Consider the following 27,501-nt stretch of genomic DNA (forward strand, 5'->3'; position numbering starts at 1 on the left):
AGTTCAGAATTCCTGCCTGGGAAAAGAGCTCCCTGCCTCTTTGCTTCCCATGTCCTTTCCTGGTCACTGGGCACAGCACTTACAGCACTCCTTAATACTCCCCCAGGACCATGATGGCCATTTCTGGCATCGCTCCATCAGGTGTGCTGTGGACTATGCAGCCCTTTGGTAGGGTGATGCTGACAGACAGCAGAAAGCAGCTCATTTTGCCTCATTTTGCATCTTTTTATGTGTATTCTGCATAGTTCTGTCACATAGAGACTCTAAAGGTCATTCTCCTTCAGTTAAATGTGTTTTATGTTCTGATTACCTGACCAGAATGAATTTTCTCCTTGTTTTATAGAAAACTTTTTGAATCAGACTGTCACATTGACTTCAAAGCATTTCCTAAAACAAGTTTTTTACTTTTTTACACACTGCAATACAGGCAACAAAAACCATGACTTTGCTTGAGAATCTGAGCAACCCATGTTAATGCTGCTTGCAAAAGGTATTGCATGTGAGTTGTGGAAGGGTTATCTGCAATGCTTTTTAATTGTTGAGCTTGCTGCAGTTTTTCAATCCAGTCTTTAACTGAATTTTTTAATTGTATTCTCGCCAACTCTGGGGACTTGTGACCACAGGTTGCATTCAAAGGTGTTACGAAGGCTGCAATTCTAAGAGGAAATATTTTATTATTATTATTATTGTTTGTTTTGTTTTTTTCCAAACTCAAGAAATGGCTTTGATCACGTTTTTCACAATTTCTTCATTTTCTTCTGAATTGAACGCTTATTTCCTCATTAACAACAAAAGACCTTTCTAATGATAGAAGCTTAATAATGTACACCATCTATATAGTAGATAGCAAGCAGTGAGAACTGCACTGAGCTTTTATGTTTGACTTTGTGTTCAGAAAAACTTAAATTTGATTTCACATTGAATTTTACAGAGAAATTAACTTGTTGAAAAGCAATACTGAAGTGAGAAAGAGACAGTGTATCTGTAGCTTTAAAGATAGTTTAGAAGATAAAAATAGCAAGTGTTTGGTTTTGGAAATAGCTCACTGTTTACAGACTTAGTGGTGCAATCCAGTGGGAGCAATAAACTCATTTATTGCAGAGCTTCACACTTATCTCTCCTGTTCTATCCCTTCTCATGCTGAGAGCACCGCTGCCACTAAATGGCATTGACATTGTTTCTGTATCAGTTTGAGATGTGAGCATATACTAGAGCAGATAACTGCCTACCTGTGCCCATTCAGAGATTAACAAACTCTCTTAAGGAAGTTAGTGCACTGCTAATAATCCTGTTGTGTTTACAAAAGACAACTCATGCATAAAAGAAAGTATTTTTCCTTTAAAATACGAGAAAATTAAGGATTAAGAAGTCATCAAAGGAATAAAAGCATAATTTACAATGAAGTGAGTACGTAACTCCTCTGGAAAGAATATAGACAAGCAATTTTGCTATGAGATCCTCATTTATATACATTCAAACCTATCTGAAGTGTTTCAGATTATCAGGACCTGGTTCTTCATTTCACATCACAGTTGTAGAAAATTAGAAAAAAACAATGTTCTAAGTATTTTATATACATATATATTTACTCAATACAACTGAAACATTCAACAAGTGAAAATCCAATGGAGAATAGCATTATTTTTGCATAGAGATATGAGAACAAAATCATATTTAAACTTTGGGAATTAAAAAAGTATACTAGAGAAAGTATATTAAAAAGTACTTTGTCATTAATTTCTGAAAATAAAGTTAGTGGGCTTAGTGAGATATAGGCTTTTATAGTAAGGTATCTCTTGGCAAGAAAGCAGGTGGTTGAATATGAAGCATGACTTTGTCTATATACGTTGGGAGAACACATATTTAATGACTACTGAAGACAGATGGATGTTCTTCAATGACTGTAAATTTTACTGTTTTAATTAGCAAAGTCCTCTCTAGCCTGATTACCTTAGGCTGCCTTGAAACTGATGCTAGGAGCCTAAATGAACAAGACAAAAAGCACTCTCTATAAGAGAGCAGTGTCTCTTACTCTTCTTGCAGCTCAGCCCCCTTTGTATTTCAGAACTTTTCCTTTGCACAGTTCTCCCTGTTGATGAGTTCAGAGTTGACTGCCAAACAACTTGGTGTTTGTTTGCTTCAGGTCAGACTCACTATGGCTCTGACTATCCTTAGGGATGTTACCTTATTATTTTGTTTGTTTGTTTTTGGAAATCTGTTGAATTTATCCAGATTAATGAGGTTTCACTGGCAGTGCCAGAGGAACTCTAGTGCACTCTAAAGTACTTACAGAATTAAAATTAGGTACTTATAAAAGGCCTCTCTACAAATGCTCAAGAAGTTCAGCTGTTAGCATCATGATTTTTATTAATCGCACAGTCCAACCACAACAGCACTTACGAACATATAAAAAATAATTAATAGAAGCTATAAGAAAATTCCCCAACACAGTGCGCTCGTCATTTTTCTGGCCAAGAGCTAAAGTAGCTGCTTAGGGCTTTTATTCATTGTTCATTCCATATCACATGTACGTACAGGGAAGAAGTGCTATGCCACAATAAATTAAGGTGTATTTATAACAATGATATTTAAAATGCCAGTTCTGGAAATCCAGGAGTTGCTAGTGGTTCTTTTGCAGCTGATTTATGTGTGAAGTTTTACCTTGCATTGCTGTCTGTTCTTGCTTACTCAGGAGATTGCTGTGCTATACAGGAGGTGAAATTTTAAACTGGTCTAATGGTACAAAGCCGAACGGGTAGGAAGAGATGGGTGTCTTTGTAGATTGACATTTAAGTCACTGTTCTTGGGGACAGAATGATGTCCCTTACCTTTCGTGTTAGACAACAGCAGCACTGGCGTTTGGGATGACAGTTTATATCTTTCATTCTTTGATAGAATGTCTTATTTGCTACTGTAAAAATGATGGGGTCAAGGCAACTACTGATGCTGCAGATGATCTCTGTGATCTGATAAACAGCAAGCAATGTATTTGTGCTCCCACAGGGTGCCTGACAAGTAATTCTGTAAATTAGTATCACCATCATCATGACATGATAAGGTGTAAAACAAACAACAAATAAAATCATAGCAGCTGAGATCAGTAAAAAAGGCCTAATAATTCTGTTCCTTCTTTGCTGGCGTTTACTAAGTTGTAGCAATGCTTTGAGAGTCAACATATAGCATGTAAAGATGACTGTGACTGGAATTAGGAATCTCAAGACAATCTTGGAGAGTACAAACGGCACGGCAAATTGTAAAGTTCCTCCAGTGCTATCCGGGGAATTTGTGCTGTCACGTTGTCTTCCCATTTCAATGGTGTAAAAGATCTCTGGCACCGATGCAGTGACTATGAAGATCCATACAGCAATAGTACAAGACGTGGCCTTTCCTTTGTCCCACCACGTTAATGAACTGATAGGATGGACAGCACCTACATATCTGTCAAAACTGATGAGCGTCAGGAAGCAGACACTTCCATATATATTAATACTAAAAAACAGTCTTATTATGTGATAAAACGTTTGACTGGAGTAGTCATCTAACCTCTGGAGACTATAGTATACCGAAAAAGGTGCCATGAGAATCCAAGTGAAGTCACACAGTGCCAAATTAAACAGAAATATGCTGTTAGTAGTCCACGTCTTCCTGCAGTACACATAATGTCGTAGGGCAAGTATGTTGCCTAGGAATCCCACTAACAAAATGAAAAAGCAAACCAGAATCAGCAAGTAACAGTACCACTCCAGCTTAGAAATGGTGTTGCAAATGAAAATAATGCACGTGCTGTTCATCGTCTTTCCATAGAGTATGCCTGAAGGGGAAAAAGAGGGCAACAGATTTTAAATAAAAATGTAATTAAATATGTTGAATTTACAATTAAAAACTTAATTAAAAAGTTAATTTCAGTATTTTTGAACTGGCAGAAGAATTGAGGATATGGTATGATGTATAAGCTCTCTAGATGAAGATAAACTGGAAATTCCATGTAGGCAACAATCTTACTTTACAGCAACACATTATAAAAACCCTCATGCTCTTTCCCATCTAATATTTAGTGCAGTGCATGATGAGGGAAAAAAAGCATGCCGTATCTGTGTCTAGCTTTGGAGACAGCAGAGGGGAGGACAGGAGGACAGGACAGTAGCTGCCCAGGCTCGCTCCATCCTTGCTTTGACTGCCTTAGGTACCGATGCTGGGCCTAGAGGCATTGGTAGGGTGGGCAGCCATGCAATGGGTTGAGACCGAGGGCCGTAAGACAGAAACCAAACAAATCAGGATGCAATCCTGGTTGTGCTGAAGGTGACACCAACCTTTCCAGCCAAAGCAACGAACCAACTGCTTTGTTGTTGGTGGTGGTTTTTCTGGGGTTCTTCTCAAATGAATGTCCCAGGCCACAAACACTGGTGTATTGACAGGCTTAGAAAGAATTCATTTTGTATCAGTCTTTATTTCCCAGTTTGTATCAACTCCTATTACGGATAATCAGGAATAGAAATCTACAGTGTTTTTTTTTTTTGTTTGTTTTGTTTTTTAGCAAGATTTTTACACTTGTGAAGACTTACCTTTATCCCAAAGATTTTGGACTCTTAAAACAAAAACAAACAAACAAAAGCTAGAATGTTTTGCTAGAGTGAGCTGTCACCAATTTCAGTTTGTCATGTTTCAAGAGCCTCACTCAAAACAATGAAAGAGATGTTAATCTGTAAGGTTTGTCCAAGTTGGAACTTATTTGACGGCCATAAAAACAGTCATTTATAGCTCTGAATCCACAACAACATTTGATAAGATGACAGGTATTCCTTAACACAATATGACTTTTCCAAAGGTGTGTTTGTTCACAGGCATAGGTCAGAATATAACAAGTAAGAGCTACAATGATGACCTGCTAAATAGAGACTGCGCTATTGTGCTTTGCAAATTTACCCAAACAGTGAATTTACAAAAAGTTAGTTCAGACTGTACTGAATAAAATGAAGAAGAAAAGTTGTTCCTCTAGAAGCTCAGCAATGAAAGCAGTCAAATGACTTTCCAGAAAGACAGAAAGCCGTATGTTCAACTCCCAGTGTATTTTACAGGTGGAAATGTTTGCTCTCTAAATGTATTTTGTTGAGTATCGAAACACCGTACTTTAACCTGGGATAGCCATACTGTTTCCCTACATGATTTTCCATAGTGTTTGTGAACATCAAACTTTGTATACATTTTTTTCTTCAACTAAAATTGATGAGATGACCTTGTAAATTCCTTAAAATGTAGTCACCCTAATAGGTACAATAGAGTTAAGTAACATTTGCTTTACAATGTGTTTGGTTAAAAGGAATTTTAATATGTATAAGAAAGTCATTTTTTCCTAAATCATCCTGGCTAGATACCATGTGTACTTTGAATTACATTGTATTTCCCACCTCTCTGCCTTCCTTTTCACTAACTATGAATGCAGGCAGTAAGCACCCAATTCCATTTGTGTTGTCAGTATAAATAAGCTCCAAACTGGCTACAAACAACAAGGCCATAGCTGCATGAGGTAGTTGTAATGGCAGGAATTCCTGATCCCATCAGGTTCCTGGACAAGGACTGTAGGTAGGTCTGAATGGAGGGAGGCAGACAGCTGTGCCACCTGCTCCACTTTGCTCTAAGTTGCTGGATGAAGCCTTGATGTGTAGCCCTGTGACTGCACTAAGGAAATTAAATACTGGAACTAATAAATCCTCTGTCCCCTTTGTTACCATCAGTTTACTAGACGGCACTCTGGCCTGGTTTATATGGGGTTAGTTACGTATCTGGAGGTGCTGGAGCTGCACAGCTTGCTAAGATGTATTTGGAGCTCAAAGTCATATTAGAAAATGTTTGCATTTGCCTATGTTGGTTTCCCGTATTCTTTGAATTTCCTGTGAATCTCTATAGGCATTTTCCATGAATCCCATGAATCTTGGGGTTTATATTTGGATTTTCTAAAAGGTTCGCCCTGTCTCTTACTTACTCATTGTACTGTAGTAGAGCTTAGAAGCCATAACCAAGACTAGATTTTTTGAACACCATGCATTGCAATTGGTGTGAATGTCTTGCAACCTATCAAACAGGTTGGATACAATCAAACAGGTTCAGAAAGAAACAGAACCTTTTCTGAGGAAATGTAATGAGCAGGAGAAGAACAGAAGGGATTTGACTCCCAGCTTAGTACTATAACAACTCATGGTCTTCCATCAGAAGAATTTGAAGACTTCTCTACAGTCAGGACCCAGTTTCACTGCACCTTGGTGGACATAATCAGCATACCCTGCCATGTCCTGAGACTACTGGAGCTGCACTGATGTCCAGTAGATCAGCATATATGCTGTAATGATTTTCAGCAGTGACATTTATTTATTATTTATTTTTACATCTGAAAATGGCAAGCTTTCTGTATACTTTCTTAACAAACTGACTCAAGCTAACAGATATGACTAGATCATCTTCACAGTTCAAGTCCAAAATTTTGCATCTGTAGTTTAAGAAAACTTTATTTTCCTGAACATCACTATGTTCACTGCTAAGTCCATGTATTCTTAAGCAAAGCCAGCCAACAGGCATACACACATCTTAGCAGAGGCAGAATGAGCAACAGCACCATGACATTATCCTGTGACAGGTGAGGAGATGCATATGTTGTTAGTGGCTGACTAAGAACAGATTTGACAGAATTTGATGAAAGTAAGATTGGGCTTTCAAAGCTAAAAATACACATTTTTGTGGTTAATTTTCCAGTTAAACAGTTTCAGCTGTTGATGGAGATAGCCAGGAACACTTCAATGGGCAGAAAGATCAGTCACAGGAGGGGTCATCCAAAATAAAGGAATATCTTTGATTTGATGAAGGGCTTGATATTAAAATATTAGTCATATGCCCAAGAAAGAGTTGAAGTTTATGAACTCCAGCACCGATAATTAAGACAGGGAAGTATGGTAAAGTCATGGGTAGGAATTTTATGTTGCTCCTGTAAGAAGCAGTACAATGAATCCAACCGTCTTATGGGCTACGGGTATAAGGTTGCTAGGAAAGTTTTAATTTTAGAACAGTGACCTATAGACTCAGTTTTTCTGTCTATTGGGTTGTCTCATTTCCTGGACCTGAAAGAGATACGGCTTAGATCTGTGACTCTCGAACAATAACTATCTACAAGCTCCTTTGTCATTTTCCCCTAGCAGCATCTGTAAGTTGTAACACAAAGTCCAGAGAGTTTTTCTTTCTAGAAGAAGTCATGTTTTTAATGCTTTTGATTATATAGAAGAGGTAAGACGTGATCTGAATATAAGTTGACTTCCTGTGGCTCACCATGCTGGCCATGACTGATGAGCTGATTTCCTTCCTGGTTTGTTGCGGTGTCCTAAATCATGAAGCCTCTACTTGCCTGTTCTCCTTGTACCTGTGATACAGCTTCCAAAGTCTTGAAGTAGATAGATGAACATGTTTGATTAAAAAATATTTTTTTGATGAAACTCCTTTTGGAGTTAAGCATTGTATCACTGAAGAGAATCTAATCTATGTATACAGCTAATTGTAGCTCACAGTTCATCACTATTAATCATTTATATGGCATTTAACTTGTACTTCCAAAAGTTCTGTTATGTTTAATGAGTATTTTTTTTTTTAAAAAGTATTTACTTCGATATCAATAAATATATCATAGGAACCATTCTTCCACATCATACCTGTTTTTTGTTTGTTTGTTTTTTTTACTTACGTAACAAGGTTGTAATGAGAGATTAATTTGTCCTGACGTAAAGATTAAGCTGAATTAACAGCTTATTTTATGTAATTTTGTTCCTTATCCACTTTCTCTTTGTCCCTTGCTCCTTTTTGCTTCCTGATCTTTATAGTAAATGTCCTGATTTTACAGCAGCTGTTTTGTTTGGATTATTCTAAGAATTTTACATGGTTACCTTGTATAGGTTTTCCACACTTCAGCCTATTCACACACCAGTCTACTTCAGTTACATATGTTCTCAAAGTGTACCCTTTTAGCTCATTATATAAAAGGAATACACTGGGGACAATAACTAATACAAAGCTGTATTTGTATGCAGTGAGATAAGTACATTGTACTGATAGCCAATTCCTTTCTTCCTAATGACTCAATCTGTATTGCGATTAAACTACTGTTTCTTGCATTAAAAATGATGTTCATGTACTTACTTGAGGGTTAATGAAATCCCATATGGCAAACATTAACTACAGTAGAGTGTTAGATAATATTTAAGAATTTTCCTACCAGAGGCAATATTTATAAAAAAATACTTCAAATAATATGAAATTCATGCGTGTACATACTTATCAGTGTGCAGTAGCTAAGTAAAATAAATAAATATCTATTTCTGTAGAGAATACAGGTGGGATGAATATGCAATAAATCTTTCTCTTACCTGTTTTGGGACTGCTGTAATGATCTATTTTACAGAAGTCTAGGTTTCAGGCTCTGTTTTTTTCTCTCCTTTAAACTGGATCTTCTAAAATCAGCACTGTTTTGCAAGTACTGGTTTTAATCCAAGGTTTCAGTAATACTCCATATGCAATGGCAGCTCTTCACAGAGCAAATGTCAAACTGGAAGAGAGAGATCTTTCATCATTATGCCCCTCCTCTCAATCAGTCAAGATAAATTGCTATTACCATAGCAGCCTCCACTTGCTTTTCAGTCAAAGGAACTTATAACAAATCCACGGTCTGGCTTGGTCTGGGGCTTTCGTTGTTTCTAGCATGAAAGAGAAGAGTGGAGGGGCCTGGGGCATGTATGTGCGTGTTTGTGTTTTCCTTTTCTTGCCCCTCCTTCGCTGCCAGAACCCTTGTCACTGCTGCCCTTCTACTGAACTGGGCAGTGGGCCTGGGCTGCCCTTGTCCTGCTGCAGGGCTTGGGTAGATATCTTTGTTCTAGGAGAGGAAAGGGCTGGATGAGACTGAGAGAGGCTTAGAAGAGGAAAGGAGCAATAAGGGTAGATGTAAAGATCTGGAAACTGGGCAGAGTGAAATTGTTTGGAGAGGTAAAAAGGCTAATGGGTGACAGGACAAGGAGGTGAGAAACTGATGTGTTTAGGACAGTGATGGACAGAGAGAAAAAGAGTAAGAGGACAAGAAAGAAAAGGACAACTAGCCCAGGAAAAATACGTTCCTGAAGAAAATGTGACAAAAGTTTCTTCTATTGCCTACGACAAGAGTAAGCAGATCTTTTTTTCCAAGCGACAAGATATACTAGTGTGCTTTGAAAAATGCATTAAAGCACCTACATATATTTAAAACAGTACCAGATTTTAGACAGGCTTCAACTTTGCTGTCTTAATGAAATCAGGGAAGCACATAACATATGTCAGGGGACATACTTCTTCTTTAAATATTTCATGGGAGAAAGGCCTTTTTTAAGCTGATGAAGAGAAAGATGATGTATGAGTCAGTAACTTTTTTAGCATTTGAATTGAATTGTAATGGTCTGTAATCCTTCTCAGCTTCCCTTAAATACTGTTATTAGTAAATTGATGTTGCGTTCTCTCTTTTTTCCTTTAGATTTCATATTCAGTGTGTAATATTTGTAAATAGGATACAGAAAAAATGTGCATAGGGAACTGAGATTTTTCTCTGTGTGTGAGTGGTGCAAAAATGAGGGCTCTAGGGTCTTATTTAGAAATTTTGCAGGGAGGCATTATAACTCGGCACTTGGCAAATTTTAGTTTAAAAAATTGCTTGGTAGTTGATCAGTCTTTCTTATATTGCCTTATCAGTAGAAATGATAGCAACTATATTGTTGCTAAACATGTTAAATATTATCTGTTGGTACAAAGTCCTTTTGAAATCCATACTGGGGTGTTAGGTGTTGATCTTACTGGGAGTCAGGCACTGAAAGAATAGTTCTAGACCTTTCCACCACTACTCACCGACTTCTGTTTAGGTCATTAATTACTGAAGATAAATAGCCCTTGCTCAATAGGAACCATTAAAACCAAGTGTAAACTACAAAGAATGAGGAGAGTGTTGTACTGCATTAAGACTTCTGTGGCAGGACAAGAAAATCAGTCTTGCTCTGACAAATGTGTAACATTACATTTGTGAAACGACGAGAACATTACCATAAGAAACAATCAGCTCAGATACTCTAGGGAACATTTAATTCTCTGTGATGCAGTGACAACATTTGGTGTACATTTATGGCTAGGAAATGAATAATAACTACATTGTAAGTATGTCTATAAGCTCTATTCTGATTTGTGACACTTTTCTGGTTGGTTGGTTGTTTAGTTGTTTTATTTATTTATTTAATGTTACCACTTATGGGCTTAATCATTTTGGGGTCTTGTGGTATAATGTAGCAAAAGTTAACACCGTAAGAAAAAGAATACTACTGTCTTCCATTTTGTGGATCAGGGACCTGAGTGCAGAGGATAAATGATTTGTATGTAACATAACAAGACGTCTCTGGTGGAATTCAAGTCTGACTCTAAATCTGATGGCATTTGCCTGGTGTATATCACTTGTGAGGTGACCCCAGCTGAACACTTCAGTAGAACTGGAGTCTACGCCCCCCGATGTACTTCAAGAAGCTCAGACTTCTTCAGGGTTTGAGATGCTGTCATTAAAGGGGTGGCAGACAAGAACATGTGGCAGCTCTGTATAACCTCACAAAAGAGGGGAGCAATGAGATTGAACAGTATTATCTCAGTTTTGTTGTGAGGAAGGATGATGATTTACTTACTTACTAACCATCTATTCAGGTGTATTCATGGCTTAAGCAAGAATCATCTTTGGTCCTGCAGTCACCTGCTCAGAAAAGCACATCTCTTTTTCTCATTAGCCCAAATGTCCTGAAATCCTCCACTTCTGTTCTACATTCATGTTTTTCACAATGTAGACCAGCACATAAGAGGAGATCTCCATCGCCTCATATGGTAGTTGATCTGACTCTGTCTATAATCGGTGGAAAGAGAGAGGCAACCATAAAGAGCTAATGACTCTGTTTTTACTGCTCAAGAGTCTGGCAGCAAATAATGGATTTGTACAGCCTGAGGTACTTCTGAATTTATAGACTTGTTTCTCTGAACATTGTGCAAATGCTACTAAATGTGGCTCTTGCCTTGAGGTCTAGTTCCATGAGATTTTCCCTGCTGTGGTATTTGGTTTAGAATTTTAGGATGTATCAGTTTCCAGAAAATGGGGTGGTTTATTCAGTTGTCCTTCAAGTCCATCACTCCCTCCCACTTCTACACAGATGTGCAGTACTACTGCTCACTGAGTCTCAAGGTTAGCAGGTTGGTCGACCTAATAAACAGGAAGAAAAATTGTAATTATTTTTTTTTTCTAGATGGGTTAGTTCCCCACTCTTGTTCACTTGTGCATAGCTGCTCAGCTTTCTGTGCCAGCATTAGAGTACAGTGGGTACAGATGTTAATGGCTGGAGCAGGGAAACAAAGAATGATTCTTAATCAGCGTGTAGGATCACATGTGGTATATGTGAAACCACGGCCACATTTTGGTCAGGTAGCATAGGATCTGACGTGAACTCCTTCAGAGGTTCAGTTTAATGATTCTGATTGTGGAATCAGAACCTCAATCAGTTTGTCACCAGTTTGTGGGAAGCAACCTTGTAATTTTGTTAGAACAATCTCTGTCCATGCTGAACTGCAAAAGACTGGTTTGGTTGCTTGACACCAAATCTGTCCTCCCCACACAAAGTGAAATAATTGGATGTAACAAGACATACGGTTTAGGACTTTATTTTGTTTTTGTTATCATGTAAACATATATGTCTACTGACTGACTAAAATAGGTTTTTTGTAATATTCACACGACAGGTCAGTTGCTCCGTCTGAAAATGTTTCGAGAGGACCACGGGTCTTGGATGACAATGTTCTTCAGTACCATCCTCTTCCTCTTCATTTTTTCTCACATTTATAATCTGTTCCTCATTATGGAAGGGAATATGAGGTAGGTTACAAAGATTTATTCTGTCTCTTTTGCTCTAGAATATATTCCATTGAAAATTTTTCATATTATGCTACTTTAGAGTGAATGAGAGATTACCAAAATGTAAATATAGCAGTATTCACCGTCTTTTTTATTATTTCTGTCTTCTGAATTTAGGTAGAATAATAACTTGGTTCATTAAGTTGGTTAATGAACTGAAACTTTAATCCTCTTGGCTACAAAAAGAGAGATCCTAGCCAAATGGTAGCAGCTATTACTTCAGGGTACCAACAAACATTATATTAAATTGTTTTGATTTAAAGTTAGGACTGAATAGTTTAAAAGTATAAACATTACTATTGTGCATACTCAGGAAATTCAGAGGTAAAGTTAAAAGAAATTGAACATCCAAACCTGTGGAAGCAGGTTTGCTCAAAACGCAAACATTAAATGAGCTGTATAGTGCTATTTTGGTTATGTAAAATAATACTTGCTGATCCAGTTTGTTAAAAAGATTCTTAAAAATCTGTATTTATTTAGTTTACTTCCCATAAAATGCTCCAACAGGGCAAAGTTACTGTTGGTTGAGAGATGAACAGCTATCTTCTTATTATGTCTTGATTTATTTTAAATTAAGCTTTTAATCTGAAATTTATGGTTTAAGAAAACTTGCTTTCTCTTATTGTGCTCAAAACCATTTTCACATGCTGATTTTTGTGAGAAATCCTACATTATTACTCACTCATCTAATACAGGCAAAATGAGATCATTGGACAAAAGTACACAGGTGTGTTGTTTATGAAAGGCAAGATAGCATCTGAAGAGTTTTTAGCAAGAAATAAGAAACTCAGTGTATATTTCAGCTGAAGAACCACGTCAAATAGTTGAATGACTTGTTCTAGCAAAATCTCAAAGGCGTATCAACAGAACATGATGAAATGTTATTAAATGGACCTTGGTGTGGCATGTTACAAATCTTTGGCTGTCAACAAAAATACACAGCGTATAAAGTCATCTTAACAATGTGACATAAACCAAACCTTGAGTAGAGAATAGATTGGGTGTCACTGAATGAATCCAAGTGCAGACCAGCTGAGCTAATCATGTGTCATGAAGGCTAAATTGATTCAGGCAAGGTGGGTAAAGCAGCAGAATCACCCAATATTTTAGAAGAAATGATCGGGAAATGATCATGGTAATGATGTGGTAAATATGAATAGGGCCTAATAATAGGCAGAATAATCCTCCCTGCAGTGGGGAGAGTGGGAGCATTACAGCTTTCTGGCTTCCCTATTTACATAGTCATATGATTTACTGGTATTATGTTAAGATTTATGTTTGGTATTTCTAAAGCTTCAGAAGCTATAACTGGCTACTAGACAAACATTAACTGCTTTGAAAGCTTGGCTTATGACTGGCAACCAGAGTTCATTCGTCCTTGTCAACATTCCTGTTGCCCCTATCTGTTACACACTTCCATTAGCAACACTGAGGAGATTGCGTAGCAATCAGCGTCCATGTTCATGGGAATAGATAGGCATAGCTTATTTCTAAAATAGCTGGTGCTAGTCAACCTATCCTCTCAATTACTAGTGAGGTCCCTCCTTGCCTGGAACTGATGCTAGCCCTGGGTTTGTTGCAATCATTTTGGGAAACTGACCATGCCATGCTCAAGGAATCAGCCTGACTTTCTGAAGTGTGTGGAGGCTTGGTAAGGCTGTTTTGTGTGTGCATTGCAGCAAAAAGGCAGCAAGCAGATAAGGAACAAAAAGTTTCAGTTTCAAACTGCACAACCTAAAACATCAGTCTAACAAATTAGCTTTCAAAGCCAAGGTAGAACAATGTGTAATACTGGTGAAAAGAGGATTTCTACAACAAAAGGCAAACATCATTAAAGCCAACTACTTCACATTGCCATAATAAAATGTTTTAAGGAGTGGATTACTTTCTCCCGAGTAAATGTAATCCTTGTGAAAGCCATTTGTTTCATGTTTTGTACTGCTGTACAAAACAACACCTCTGTCTACATATTTTGCCACAGTGCCTTACTGAAATGACTGGCATCAGAGGAACTGGCTTTCAGGAGAAAGGTCAGAGTCCATCTGTATGATGGTTACAGTTTTTGTAGAGATTAGTAGACCTCATTCCTATAGGATCTTATGAAACACAGGCAGTCAGAATACAAATCTTTCCAATACAAAGCTTGTGGAAGACTTACAGATACTGTCCACTAAGACCGAGTGGAAAAAAGTTTTTTTTTTTTTAAAATATTTTAATTTTTGCATATGTTTGCTCCTTGTTCTGTCCCTGGTTCACCTTGCCTTGTGTGCTGCCAAGAGCGATTCTGGAAAGCTCCCGTATGTCAGATATTTGATGTCATCAATGAAAATTCCTCTGTGGCTCACCAGTAGGAGATCATATGTCTTGCATGTGCATGCCAGCCTGGGTGACTTCAGCAGAAGCAATATCCTGCTGAGGGCCTGATAAACTGATGCCAGGCGTGCTTTAAAGTCCTATCATGTTTCCATCTCTAAGAAGGTACATTTTGGGATTGCCATGATATTTTTTTTTTGGTGAGAATTTTTGAAGCCACTTCACATGTGTCTTAATGGGGCAAAGTTAAAAAGTCTGAATGTATCCCTTAAAGGATAATGGTACAGACTGTAAGTTGCTGGGAAAAGTAAAAACAGAACAAGTTGCTGGTATTTGAATATATATTATACAGCTGTTTGCTGGGTGAAAGTGTAACTATTTGAACTGATTTTTTTGTGGTGGATTACAATGTATAATTTGTAATGTAAGCCTCTTCTTTTTTTTTCAGCAATATTTCTTTTCAGGGACTTCACCATTTATTGCATTGACCCACTGTACTTTAGGTTATTGCTCTTTTAGTCAGAGCTCAACATCTGGTTGGGGAAACATATTTGAAAAGCTGTCCGACAATGATCTGCAGCTATTATTTCTTATTGCTTCTCATCCCTGAAAATAGTAAGCAGAGCCTAGCTGGGCACAGGGCCCAAGAAAAACAAGGTCTTTAACAGAGAATTTCTCTGTCAGGACCTTGGTAAGCCTACTGTGATGCTGTGGAAGACCAGACTGGAGACAGAAAGCAGGAAAGGATGCCTTCTTTATGCATGATAATTCAACCCAGGGCTAAAGGAAGGGTTAAGATAAAAGGATTTGCAGTCAGGCCGCATTTTACAAGGTCTGTGTCTCTTAGGTGCTATTTAAGGATAGGTAATTGTAGTTAAGGGATTTTTTTGTTAAGTGTGTTTTTAATTACTTACCAAACCATTCCTAAATAGTCAAGAGGCATGAAATGTCAACAGCAAGACAAAATTACTGGCAAGTTTGTGTAACCATCTTGAAGGCCCAGCAGGATTGAGGCACAGGAACAAGGTATTTGATATTTGGTCTAACTGGTCCTTCTGTGCAAGAAAGATGTAGAAAAGAGTGGCTAAATGTGAAAAAAATCTGGAGGTAGGAAGGTTCAGCCATTATTCAAATGATTTAGAGGTCTGGGGAGCATACCAACACAATTCCCGCAGAACAGAGTAGCAGGCCTTGTCAAAGCTGCTAGGAGACTAAGGCAGAAAAAGTTGTTCTGTGTAAACCAAAGTAATCTTAAGGAGTGCTTTATGCTCAGATAAGGAGAGAAGATTTATTCTGGAATACTTTTAATACTAGAGGCACAGTTAAACCAATTGCAGAGGATCAGAAGAAATATTATCTTACATGATGCCAGAGGCTGCACTGTGCAGTGGGAATGAGGCCATTTCATTTCCTCTGTAAATTGGGATTTTAAGGCTTTGAAGTAGTGAGAAGGGCATTGCTGATTACATCTTCTCAATGGGTGTATGTCTATATTAGCCAGCAACAGAGTGCATTGAGAGAGGGATTCTGGTATGCCATGACATGACGCATGTTGGCCTGAGGATATACTCTTCACATTGTAAGTCTTTTTTTGTAAGTGGTTTTGTGCAGATTAACAGAAGTGCAAGGTCAGAATGCTGTGGTCCATCCTGCTTCTGCACAACAGTCCTCTGCACAGCAAGTCCGGAAGGCCTAGCAAACAGGCTATTGGATGTCTAAAGTGGCCTGTTGCTCTCTGTTTGCTTGCTCAGCACTTTGCCCTCACATGGCTGAAAAAAAATCCCTCCTTACTTTATCCATGTTACAACGTCTGTGGGAGCCTGTTTAGAAACCTCAGTTCATACTCTGAATTTTATTTCCATTGACACAGGCCTGCATATACTGAACAGAAGGGTGATTTTTTATTTTATTTTATTTTTTATTTTTTGTAGTTATAGAGAATAAGGAGATAGGGACTGCTCTTTTATGGAACCCAGATTCTGCTTTGCAGTTCTCCCATCCTCAAAAGTGTCTAACAGCTCCTATCACTTCATTGTAATGCTCTGAAAATGGGGGGCAGGGGCGAGTTCCAGTTTGCTTGGAAGCTGAACTGGAGCACTGCCAATGCTGCTGGGCAAGGCTGAAGAGTGTGATGTGGTGGTAGCACACTGTGATCAGGTGAAGTGCCAATGAAGAGTGGCTATACAACTTCAATGTGGCATCACCATGGCTGCAGCATCAGAGGGAAAGTTCTTAGGATCCAATAGCTGTTACGAAGAGGGCAGTCACAGCACCTGATCTGTATGTGCTGCTGGCTGAACATCTCAGTCTGCCGTGGGGAGACCTCCTCTGTTGTGGAGATGGCTGTTGTGTGAGCACCATCCATGCTCCATTTCTTAGAGTTGTCCAAATGATTTGTTAAAGCCCATCAGGTGCCTGGCAAAGAGCATGTAGACTGTAGCCATGCGAGTAGGAGTGGAGACACACTGGTGGCCATGCTGTGAGGAAGTGGTAGTGGAGGAGCCATTACTATCAACCAGCCCCTTGGGGTCCCACCTGGCCCTTCTGCCTCCAGTCCCCACATGGGACAGGAGTTGGACGTTTCCTCTACATAACCTGTGCCTCCTGGCCCACCAGGGATGGTTTAGTGTCCCTTTGTTGTGACAGAGTGAGTCGTTATGACAGTTCATCCGACCTTCAGCAGGCCTCAGCACCCAGCCATTCACCTGGGGCAATGAATGCACCCGGGGTGGAGGCCTCTGCGGGGCACTGAACTTGCAGTTGCATGGAAGCTGGATGTCTGTCTGTCAGGAGTGGTCACTGCACAGTCCCTCCCCATGGGAACATGGTGTGCCAGCAGGCACATCTGGGGTCCCCCCACCCAGCCCTGAACACGGTGATCCTGTTCATACAGCCCTCAGCAGGAGATAGATCTCCTAAGTACCTTCATGGTCTTCTGGGAGGTGATTTGGGTCCTTTAAGTGCTTATAATATCTTGTGCTGGATGTTATTAATAACACCCAGCCAACTTTTTGTTAGAAACAGTAAAATTGGAAAAGCAGGAATGCTGCTGAACATTTGCAGCAAAACTAAACCTATTATGTGCAAAAGCAAAAAGCCCATTGAGCTAAAGTAAGGCCCTTAGAGGATTAAACAATAAAAGCGTTTCACAGAGTGACATTCCAGAAAGTTCAGGTCAGTGTGATCTAGCTTGAAGACTTTTTAAAAACTTTTCAAATACATGCATTCATATAATAAATGGTAACAAGGACAATGTGAGAATAACAAGTACTTTAAAAATGTTTTACTGTATCACATAATTTAAAAAAAATGAAAAAAAAAAAAACACAAAAAACACAAAACCCCACCAACTCATCAGAGTCCAGCTCTGCCTGCTACTTGGGAAAACTGGAGCTGTGTTGGGTTATGGATTTCTTAGGGCTTTCCCAGTGATTCCCAGTTCACAGTGTGCAGGTCCAGTGAGCTGGCAAGCTCCAGGGTTTCCTCCCTTCGGAAGACCTTTCCCAGTTACTTGTTACAGGGAGCCTCTGTGCTACCTTGCCAGAGATCTGATTTCTGCACCTTGACTTTGGACTCAGTCAAAAAGCTAAAAGCAGTGGAAAGGCAGTCGCTCTCTCCTTGAACTTTTATTTTCCTTTGTATTGTACAGTGGCCAACCCTTTATATGTTCACAGAATCCTCTTCCTACCCACAGCCACTGCTGGAGGACTGATCACACCACTGTGGTCTGTTCCATGTTTCAGCACCGTAAGTTCCCAGTACCAATGGCATATGGTGTGCTACAAGGCTTGCTGGTATGCACCTCCAGCTTGGTTTCACAGGAAGGAAGGCTTTTATCTGTAGGGTGAAGGTTAATATAAATGTGCTTAGTATAAATGTACTGTGCAGTGTGTCAGGTGTGCATTCAGGGTGTCACAACAGGTGCCTATGTTGTGTGGCACACCTCTGAATCCAGGACCTGGAGTTGTGACACTTCTCAACACTTTTCTGTTCAAGATCTTGTATTTAATTTTCAATGCCTATATAGCCTGCCCAGCAGACTGAAGCCATCTTATATCAGAGCCCTATCTATTTTAATCATAAGAATTAGCCACATACATGTATTTCAGGCTGTAGGTATTCTAATTAGTACTATTGTAACAGCTACCAAATAACTTTGGCCACTGCTTGAAGTCCCATCTAGGTCCTAACTCTGTGCAGTGAGCTAATGGAACGATGATTAACTTCGTAGTGTCTGAACAGGTAGGATGAGTCTGTCTGAAGTGCAGGTGGGAAGGTGTTGGTATCTCTTTTATCAAAGTACCATCAAATGTTTTTTTGAAACATTAGGGTCTTGTGCATTTATTTGTTAGCCAGACTCTTGCAGTCTTTTGCAGTGATTTAAAGCAGTGTGACATCGAACAGATGAAAAACAGAGATTATTTATTTATCTCTGTATCTGAAACTACTTTTTAATCAAATAGGAAGGATGACTTGTTAGTGGAGGGAAGGAAAAAAAAAGAATACTGCTAGTGTTCTGTAAAACAGTTTCCGAGTGTATCCCGAAAAGGCCCACGCGGTGGCAGCAAAGGGTATGGTTTAATGTTGGAAAAGTTAAATCCAGTGAAAGTATAAGGGGATTCTTTCAGTCAAACTTTTTTTCCATGACTTTTGTATGCCACAGACAGATTCATGGTCCCTAATTTATAGTGTTCTTATTTGAAGGAATACTGGGTCTTGAACTGTCCAGGAACTGTCCTATTTTTTTTGTCTTTTACATATGACTTTTGTATGCTTAACATACTAAAATAATTTAAATTGGTACCAAGATGTATTGATTTTTTTTCCAGTTGTATTGATTTAAATGGAGAAAATATTGCCTAAAGGAAATCTGTTCTATTCTATGTGAGCCTGTGTCAGTAAATAACGCCCCGAGGTTTAAAATTATAACCCAGTGATGTATTTTTCATGTAACATCCAAAAGTCAGAATTGCAACTGCTTCTCTCACAAATGTCAGCTGTCTTAGATGAATCAGTTTTCAATTGATCAGCAGATGTTGAGATGCATCATTATTCAACGTTGTAAAGTGCCATCAAAACTGTAGACGCATGCCATTTTCTCTACTGTTGCTAATTGTGACATTACTATGGCTATAATACAGGTTGTCAGGGTTGTCTTCTTTGAGTGCGGAATGTGTCAGGAGGTAGTTTGGAGTGAATTTATGTGTTGTTAGTGTGTTTCAGTTATTCTTATAAAGCACTAGGAGAAAGTACATCTTTTTGGTGTACTTGCATCTTACAGATTATTTCTTTCACAGAAAAAGTGTGAAATTGCAAAGTACATATTAATAGCAGAAATTACTTAGGAATTAAAATTATTCCTTTAATTAATTTTAACAAAGGCTCATTTTGAAGAGGACTCTGCTTAGGTGATTAAGTGAACTGTGACCCCATTCCAAACATTCTGCAGTTGATGAGTGCGTATAAAGAGGGTTTGTGTTTCATTTAACAACCTGAAACAATTAAGCAGCTATATACATTAAAGCAAATAAACAAACAAACAAAAAACCCACACACAATAAGGGCTTTCTGTTAAATACTTTACCTTTGTCTGGAATAGATACACAGTTTTTTTTTTTTTTTTTTTTTTTTTCCCCTTTTTGCAACTACATAGAAATAATTGTGTCCCTGGAAATGTGTATTTACTGCAGTCTTTACACCAGATCTTATTCAGGATTCAGTCTTTTAGTTTGCTTACTTGCTTTTCAGCGATTGTAGGGCTAGTCATCATTAGCCTAATTTTTTGGCAAGCGTTAGGAACAAACAGGAATGTGTTTTCCTGTTACTGTTCTGCAGAACTGCAAGGTCCACAATGGATCTATAGTAGCCTTCCAGACTGCCTTCATAGATGTATCTACTCAATCGTGTTTCATGACCTTTATGTTGATGTATCCTTTGTATATATCTGTTTTTGTCAGATAGTTATACCATAGTCATCCTACAAGGCAAAGTACAAATTGTTTTTTGTTGTTTTTGTTACGCTCTCTGGTTAAAGCACTCAGCTAGAAAAAAGGTCTTAATATCTGTTCCTGCTCAGTTGGCAAGGATCGGAAATTCAGAAATTTCAAGCTCTTGTGAACTCCCAGAAGGAAGGATTTTAAATCCACAAGTCTTCTATGCCATTCCCAGAGACTAATCCTTTGTAGACATTATGAGTCTTTCCTAGAGTATGCAGAAAATGGGGATTCCTTTAGAAGACATATGGGCTAACATAGGCTGTGACAGATGTACACTGTGCAAATATACAGAGAGAATAGGAAGTTCAGTACAATTGTAAGAACTGCAGATGCAAAATACTGCTCCAAGAAAGCAGAAGACAGCAGACTTGAAGTGGCCTTTGAGTTAGGCTTTTTACTGCAGGTTGTCATCCTAGCGGGGATCCTAAGACATAGATGTCTAGGGAGGTCACATCAGCAAAAGAAACCATGTTTTCTAAGTAAACCATGTTTTCTAAGATTGAAGAACCTCATCTCTTGAGACAACATTAGTACTTGAAAATCAAAGTTTAAAAAATTTGAACTTAATTTTTCAAACCAGTTAAGGTGTTTTATACGTAGCTTTATAGCTACATATACTGTCAGTCATATCACCTGGTGAAAAAATACCTCTTGGTTTAAATCTGCCATATTGTGTCTATCTTCTGTAAAGTAGACTTCAGCAACCTTCTTGTCTTCCTGAGCCAGGAAACATCAGAGAAAAAAAAAAAAAAAAAAAAAAAAGGTAGTTTGGCTGTAATTAAAAGATAATGATTCTGAAATCCCAAACCCTTAAAAGACTAAAAAATTAATTCTCCAAACCATGCTTGACAAAGTAGGTCTTGCAGATCACAGAACAGCCACAACAGAATAATCATGAATGTAAACAAGCTCCCAAAGTGCTCCCTAATCCATAAAGACATCTTGAGATCCTGCTTGTGGTCAGCAGGACCAAAGCCAGACCAAAAAAAAAAAAAAAAAAAAAGGCACAATTGTTGGAGCTGTACTATCATAAAACACCCATAAGGCAGGTTGATCAGTTTGGGAGCCGTGCTAATTATTTTGGTGGAATGATTAAAATTAGGAGCTTGTAGAGAAAATCAAACTGTAAGGACAAAAAAATTACCCAAGCTAGACCAGTTGCAAGTTGTGCCTGATCAGAGATGCCAGAGGGAAGAAGAACTGCAAGTGCTGAACACAGCCAGGCCTGTTAGCTAAGAACAGTGACTCCAAAGGATGCTGGCGGCTGCCATGGGAAAAGCGTGTGAGAGGCAGCAGCACGTCCAGCACCCCCAGAGTCACAGTCAAGCCCTGGGTTGGACAGAGGAGCAAGGAGCCTGTGGCAGTGACAGAGCTGTCCTGCGGTGTTGCTATGGTGACACTGATGTGACTTTGGGAATGTCTTAGGGCTGTGTAGACTGATTCCCCTTTCCTCCTTTGCAATAAACACCCTTTCCTGTGCTGGGTAGGACTGACTAAATAAATTGACCATCTCACTATGTAGTTATACCTTATGCAAGAGTTTACTGTTATGTATTTTATTTTTTACGTATTTTTTACATATTTTATACCACTGTTACATATTTTATTTTTTATTTTATTCATTTTTTAAAGTATTATGTTTAAAGTAAAAAAATCCACAACTTAAAATATTCAAAGCCTCAGTTAATGTGTTTGTTTTAATGTGAAGAGTATATGAACCAAACTTCATGTAAGCTTGTTCGTTTTTTTGACAGTACAGTAAATGTGACCGTTTTTGAAGTGTTCTTGTTCACAATGCAAATACAATAACAGATTTTTCCTCTGCCCATCCTGTGGGCACTCAATGACATTTTTTTTTTTTTCTTTTTGAAGGTATTGGGTAATAGCATTGCTTTTTTATTTCATACCTCTGAATTGAACTGACATGTAGACACAGGTAGTGCTTTTCCTTAATCACACATTGTGACTGTGGCGTTGTCTGTTAGGATTTGGGGAAATATTCTGCTCTTTCGGACGTCTTGCCTGTTGAGGAACCATCGTGTTGCTTTTGCCCATGTGTCGTTTTCTTTGCCTGTGACACACAAGCATCAAGTCTCCTGAAGACTGAAATGTTTGTCTCTAACCCAAATTGTTGGGTTCCAAAGGAAAAAATAACCTTATATAATGTTAGTGGGTTACATAGCAGCTCATGATGTGGAGCCATATGTCTATGGGTAATCGTAATGTAGGAGGCTGAAGGGCCTAAGACACCTTCTGAGGCCTGCTAGGATGTAGGCCTTTAAAGATGATCTGGGTGTCTTCTTGTGTCTTCTTGTATAGGAGATCAAATCCTCAGGTGATCTCTTCTCACCATAAACTAGGATGTTTGTAAAGCTCTAATCTGTACTGTTAGGAGGTTTTTCCTTTGCCTGGAATGAAAAACTAGAATTGGGCTATATCTTCTGCTGTGTGGAACTTCTGCCAGTTCCTGCTAACTGAGGAGCTGGTCCATTAACGTCTCTCTCTTCTTCCCATTGGCTCTAATTCATGCAAGATAAACACAGATACAGTTTTAATAAATAGTAAGTTATTAATGAACACTTCCACTAAAAGCATGTTTTTAAGAAGGAAAATGCTGCTTGGCACTTTTCATGCCTCTTCTCTTTGGTTTAACCTCCCCTAAGGCAAGAAGTACCTGGAATAGAAAAACACATGGCACGGCTGCCACCCCAGCGAGCCATTTGCATGCTCTAGGTACTGCTGCTGTATTCTCTTTTTTATTGTCCTGACAGAACTGGGGGATGGAGAGCAAACTGGTCCCCATCATCTCTGCCAGCGACTAAGTAGGTGGTAGCAGCAGGTGGGTCGGCAGCCCGTTCCCCGGCCTTGTGAGGCTGCTGGAGTGGAGGGCACAGTTGTGCTTTGGACTGCTGAACATGAAGGCCAGGACAGAGGAGAGAAAGAAATGGAAAATGCAGGAAGAAAATTTATAGGCGCTTGCTTTCCCCTGGCAGCAGCAGTAGCAGCAGCTGATGTGACCCACACATTTGGCCCATGTCCTGCTTCCAGCTCCCACAGGGTAAGGCCTGGGACAATAGTCTCTTAGCTGCCTTCCCAAGGCCTGTCTGCATTTAATGTCTCACACTGGAACGTGACTACTTGTGTGAAGGAAGCTGAGCACTTCAGGTAGTTCTTGCTAGGTTATAGCCCTAGTGCTGTGGTTAAACTGCTTTTGCTAGAGAGGGCAATCTATCTGTTGTCTTCATCTTTCAGTAATGCGAGAGGGAATGGAAGAAAATAAAATACCAGATTTATTCTCAGAGAAAATATTATTTGAGTTTATTCAAGCATTCACGATTGCAGTACCCCAAAAAGTACATGCATTTGTAAAACACATTTTGTTGTCATCATGAAAAGTCAGAGCACAGAATTTTTTACAGAAACATCTGAGTTTAGCTAGTGATAATACACGTCTCCCCGTGACTTTATCTGCTGTTTTAATCATCCATCAACCTAAAACTACAACCGTAACAGAAATAATATGTCCTTTAAAAAAGCTATTTACCTGCATTTTCCATCAATTCCATACGTTCTGGACCTGTTCAAAGAGAATCTGTAACTGTGATCTAAGTACAACTGTGCTTTGGTAAATCTGCAGGACTGCTGCAGTTATCTTCAATTTAGAGTTTTAAAACAGGGCACCTGACTCACAGGTAACGCCTGTTCATTAATATATTCATACCTCCACAAATCAGCAGAGTAAGCGATGTGCTCGTATATACATGAACTTCTAAATATTTCCTTTAATTTAACAGGAATTGAACTAGGCATTTTATATTTTTGTTCTAAAATTTCTGATTGTCACCCAAGCTAGATAGTTTTCACATTTTGGCTGTCAACCAGAAGCTGTGAAATTTTTTAGAAAAATGAGATATATTCCAATAAAAGAAGAATGGTTGAAAATCTACTTTTTTTTTTTTTTTTTTAACACAAGTCTTTTGATCTCCTTGGATGTCATAGAGAGATAGGAACTATTCAGTTTACCAGACACAAAAGGAAACAAATGCAGCTGGCAGAGCAATAGTTCATCTCACTCTTGTTACTTGCATGAATTTAACTGATGCGTATTTGAGTTAATCTTAAATTGAAACTAGTGGTAATTTTGTTGTGGGCCTGAACAGCATACTAAGCAATATTCAGAATATGGAGCAACCCTCATATCTCGTTCTTCAACAGGAAAAAAGACAGAAAATCTGGGGAGGGAGGAGAAATTTTCAAAAAGTGATAAAAAATCTAGTCTTCAATAAAACACTGAGGAGATTTAAGATTTTTTTTTTTTTTTTTGTCTTCTTGTATTTTTTTTTTCCAGTTCAGCTTTTGGCTCACTATGTGAGTCTTCGTGCCAAATCTTGAGTTCTTTAGTCAGAATACCCATAAGATGATCCAGGATTTTTGCTTGGTAATAACTGCAAAACTCTGCTTGCTTTTACTGGTAAGCAACAAATAGCATCTTAGAATTTCTTCAGCCTTCTTCACAGACATTTTAAGCCTTCTTCCCAGTGCACTCATCTACAGATTTTGAAGTGAATGTTTTTATTTTCTGTGCAATACTAGTTTGCGAAGTTTAGAGACAGGACTCACTATCCTTTTTTATTTTTTGGTAGTTGTGCTCAAAATGTATATTGTGTAGTTTCAGCACCCACAGCATCTTCACACTTGATTAAGTTCTTGGAAGTTCTGTTACATGGTCTTATGGTGGTGATCCTGTGTTTACTTTTGAGCTTTACTCGTGTTTCCATCTGCCTGCTGATAAGAATGTAAATTCTTCTGTAATTCACAAAATTGGTTTTAGATCAGAACAGTGTTGCGCAATTAAAACTTTAAATTAAACTTCAGTGATTAACACATTCTTACAGCTGGGTAGCCAAACATTGGTTTCCACAAATTGAGACAGTTATTATTTTGGATAAAACATCGACCGCATGCTGTAAAAAGTTAATAATCAGTCCAAAATTCTTCAAGAATTCAAAGACCATTTTGAATAATGTGCAAACTACTTATGCCTGTACCAGATGGCAGAAAAAAATGCTAAATTAATGAAAAGAACTTTTTATAATGCATGTCCCCACAGCTTTCTCTGTGTTAACATTGTTCAATTATATTTAGTGTTAAAGCATTATAATTAACATGACATTTTCAGCATTATTCAGACAAAATGCAGTTACATGCACTGAGATTTTTATCTTGTCCATTCTGTAGGGATATTCTGTGAGAGGAAGAATGGACAGTGTATGTGAATGTCTTGTTTGTGTTTGTGTGTGTTTAGGAATGGGTGCTCATACATACGTAGAGACAGGACTATTAATGATATATGTATATTTCTGAAAAAAAATGAAATGGCTCCTTTATAATGTAGAGATGTATGCTTTTGTCCTAAGGCATTACTGAGAGTCTCTTATTTCAAGATTTCCACCCCTCCCCCCCGGCTCTTTTTAAAGTACATAATTTTTTTAATGCAATTCAGCTATCTAGGAATGAATGAATTTAAAAACAGCTGAACGCCAAATTCTAGAATTCCATGATTAAATGGTATTTATATATGCATGCAGAAAGGTTAATGTAAGTAAGCATACATTTTCTAATGCAAAAGTTTTTCCATGCAGTGATTTTTTATAGAAAATTCTTGAGTGCCATGCAGATAGATTAGAAATATTTTGCCTCTTACCTGTTCTTCCCTAGCAAAGTGTAGGTTAGGAATTTATTTTTAGAGACGTTTTTACTGTAAAAGAATCAGCATGACTGTGATGGAGAACACTGCTGGTTGTAAAAGTTATAATGAAATGTTGAAAATCACACGGTTAGAGCCTATCTAAATGGAAGCAACCTGTAAAAAGATTTGTAATAAAATGGTTTTCAGTGACACAGGCTCTGAAAAGAAGGGTAAGGACACACAATAGGGTCTGCTTCTTTCATGTGACCCATTGTAATATTTCCATTGTATCTAACACATAATGGTAACTGAGAACACAAGTTTATACTAGTTAACAGCAGCGTTTGACACCTACAATTAGTTCTCCATTGATTAATAAATGATAACAGTATCAAAAGAACCTTTTCCTAGCCTTAAAATACCCATAAAGGTAAGAGAGGGGATATTCCTTTAGCACTTAGCCATCTGAAATATCAGGAGGGTCACACCCTGCACTGTGTGAGGCACAATGGTAGAATTTGCACAGGGTTTTTGTTCTTATTTTAGAACAGTGGAGGGCAAGACCTCACAGACTCCCTGATGCCTCCTCACGCAGGAGTTTTGCTCCTTAGCAGTGTGTCAACAGTGACAGAAACTCGCAGTTTTGGTTCTGTGACACCACCAGCTATTAGTGACCTGTGGGTACTGTGCTTCTTGGGCTTGTACCAAGGCTTGCAAGATTGGCTCAGGGACAAAAAAAAAAAATTAACCTCCCATTGTAAACTTCAGAAACATGCCACAAAATTCTGCAAGTTTTAGGGGTTAAAATACAGCTTTTCTGTGCCTCTGGTCATAAGTAGCAACATGGATCCACAAAGTAATCTTTTAGTCTTTTACATTCCAGAGTCATGTCGCTGATAATAAAGAATTGCTTTCTTCAAAACTTATCCACTAGAAGCATTCCACGTTGGAATGAAATTCTTATATACATGCAAGAAGATGAACATAAGTTAGGATAGAAAAAAGTACATGCAGCAAAAAAATTCCTACCAGTAAGCTGAAACCAGTAAGCTAGAGCGTAACACTACAACCATCCATCTGTGATCAGTGCTTGTGACTCAGAAACATCCACTTTTTAGTTATCTTGTGTTGTTTTCTTTTCCAAATAAAGATTGCTTGCCTCCTCCAGGAAATGGAGAGTAAATGTTGAATTCTCATACTGGTGGAGTTAAGGGGGAAAATCTTGGTTTTGTCTCCTTTTGTTGAAAGGTTCCTGTGTGACCCAAAGTTTCTCCACACAGTGGATATTAAGAGACAGGTTCTCCCTGTTCTTCTGTGCCTTAAGTTGCAGTTGCATAGATGAAGTGAATCATAAGCAGTAAATAAGAAGAGTGCATGCAGTGTTAGAGATATGGCTTGCATTTTGTAGTGATGAACATTGAGTTGTGTATGACTGCATACACCCATCTGGTTCCAGCTGCTTTTTCACTTGACAATGAGAGTAAAAATGGCTATAAATAAATACTTCTTTTGGTATTTTTTTG

General features: G+C 38.4%; 1 protein-coding gene and 1 long non-coding RNA gene across 7 annotated transcripts in view; one reads left to right on the forward strand and one right to left on the reverse strand.

Annotated features, from left to right (window-relative positions):
* Nucleotides 1-27,501, forward strand: part of TMEM117 (transmembrane protein 117) — a 215,246-nt gene that overhangs the window by 24,292 nt on the left and 163,453 nt on the right. For all 6 annotated transcript variants that reach the window (XM_035329012.1, XM_035328993.1, XM_035329002.1 and 3 more), the window contains exon 3: nt 11,809-11,941. In XM_035329012.1, coding sequence (XP_035184903.1) covers nt 11,809-11,941 — 133 coding nt within the window. The remainder of the gene's footprint in view (nt 1-11,808; nt 11,942-27,501) is intronic.
* LOC118168549 lies at nt 7,194-27,112 on the reverse strand. Its single transcript, XR_004751643.1, has 3 exons — nt 27,008-27,112; nt 8,400-8,578; nt 7,194-7,423 (listed from the first exon to the last, which is right to left on the reverse strand). It is a non-coding gene; the product is annotated as an uncharacterized LOC118168549 (long non-coding RNA).

Source organism: Oxyura jamaicensis, chromosome 1 (assembly GCF_011077185.1).
Source record: "Oxyura jamaicensis isolate SHBP4307 breed ruddy duck chromosome 1, BPBGC_Ojam_1.0, whole genome shotgun sequence".
NCBI classification, from domain to species: domain Eukaryota; kingdom Metazoa; phylum Chordata; class Aves; order Anseriformes; family Anatidae; genus Oxyura; species Oxyura jamaicensis.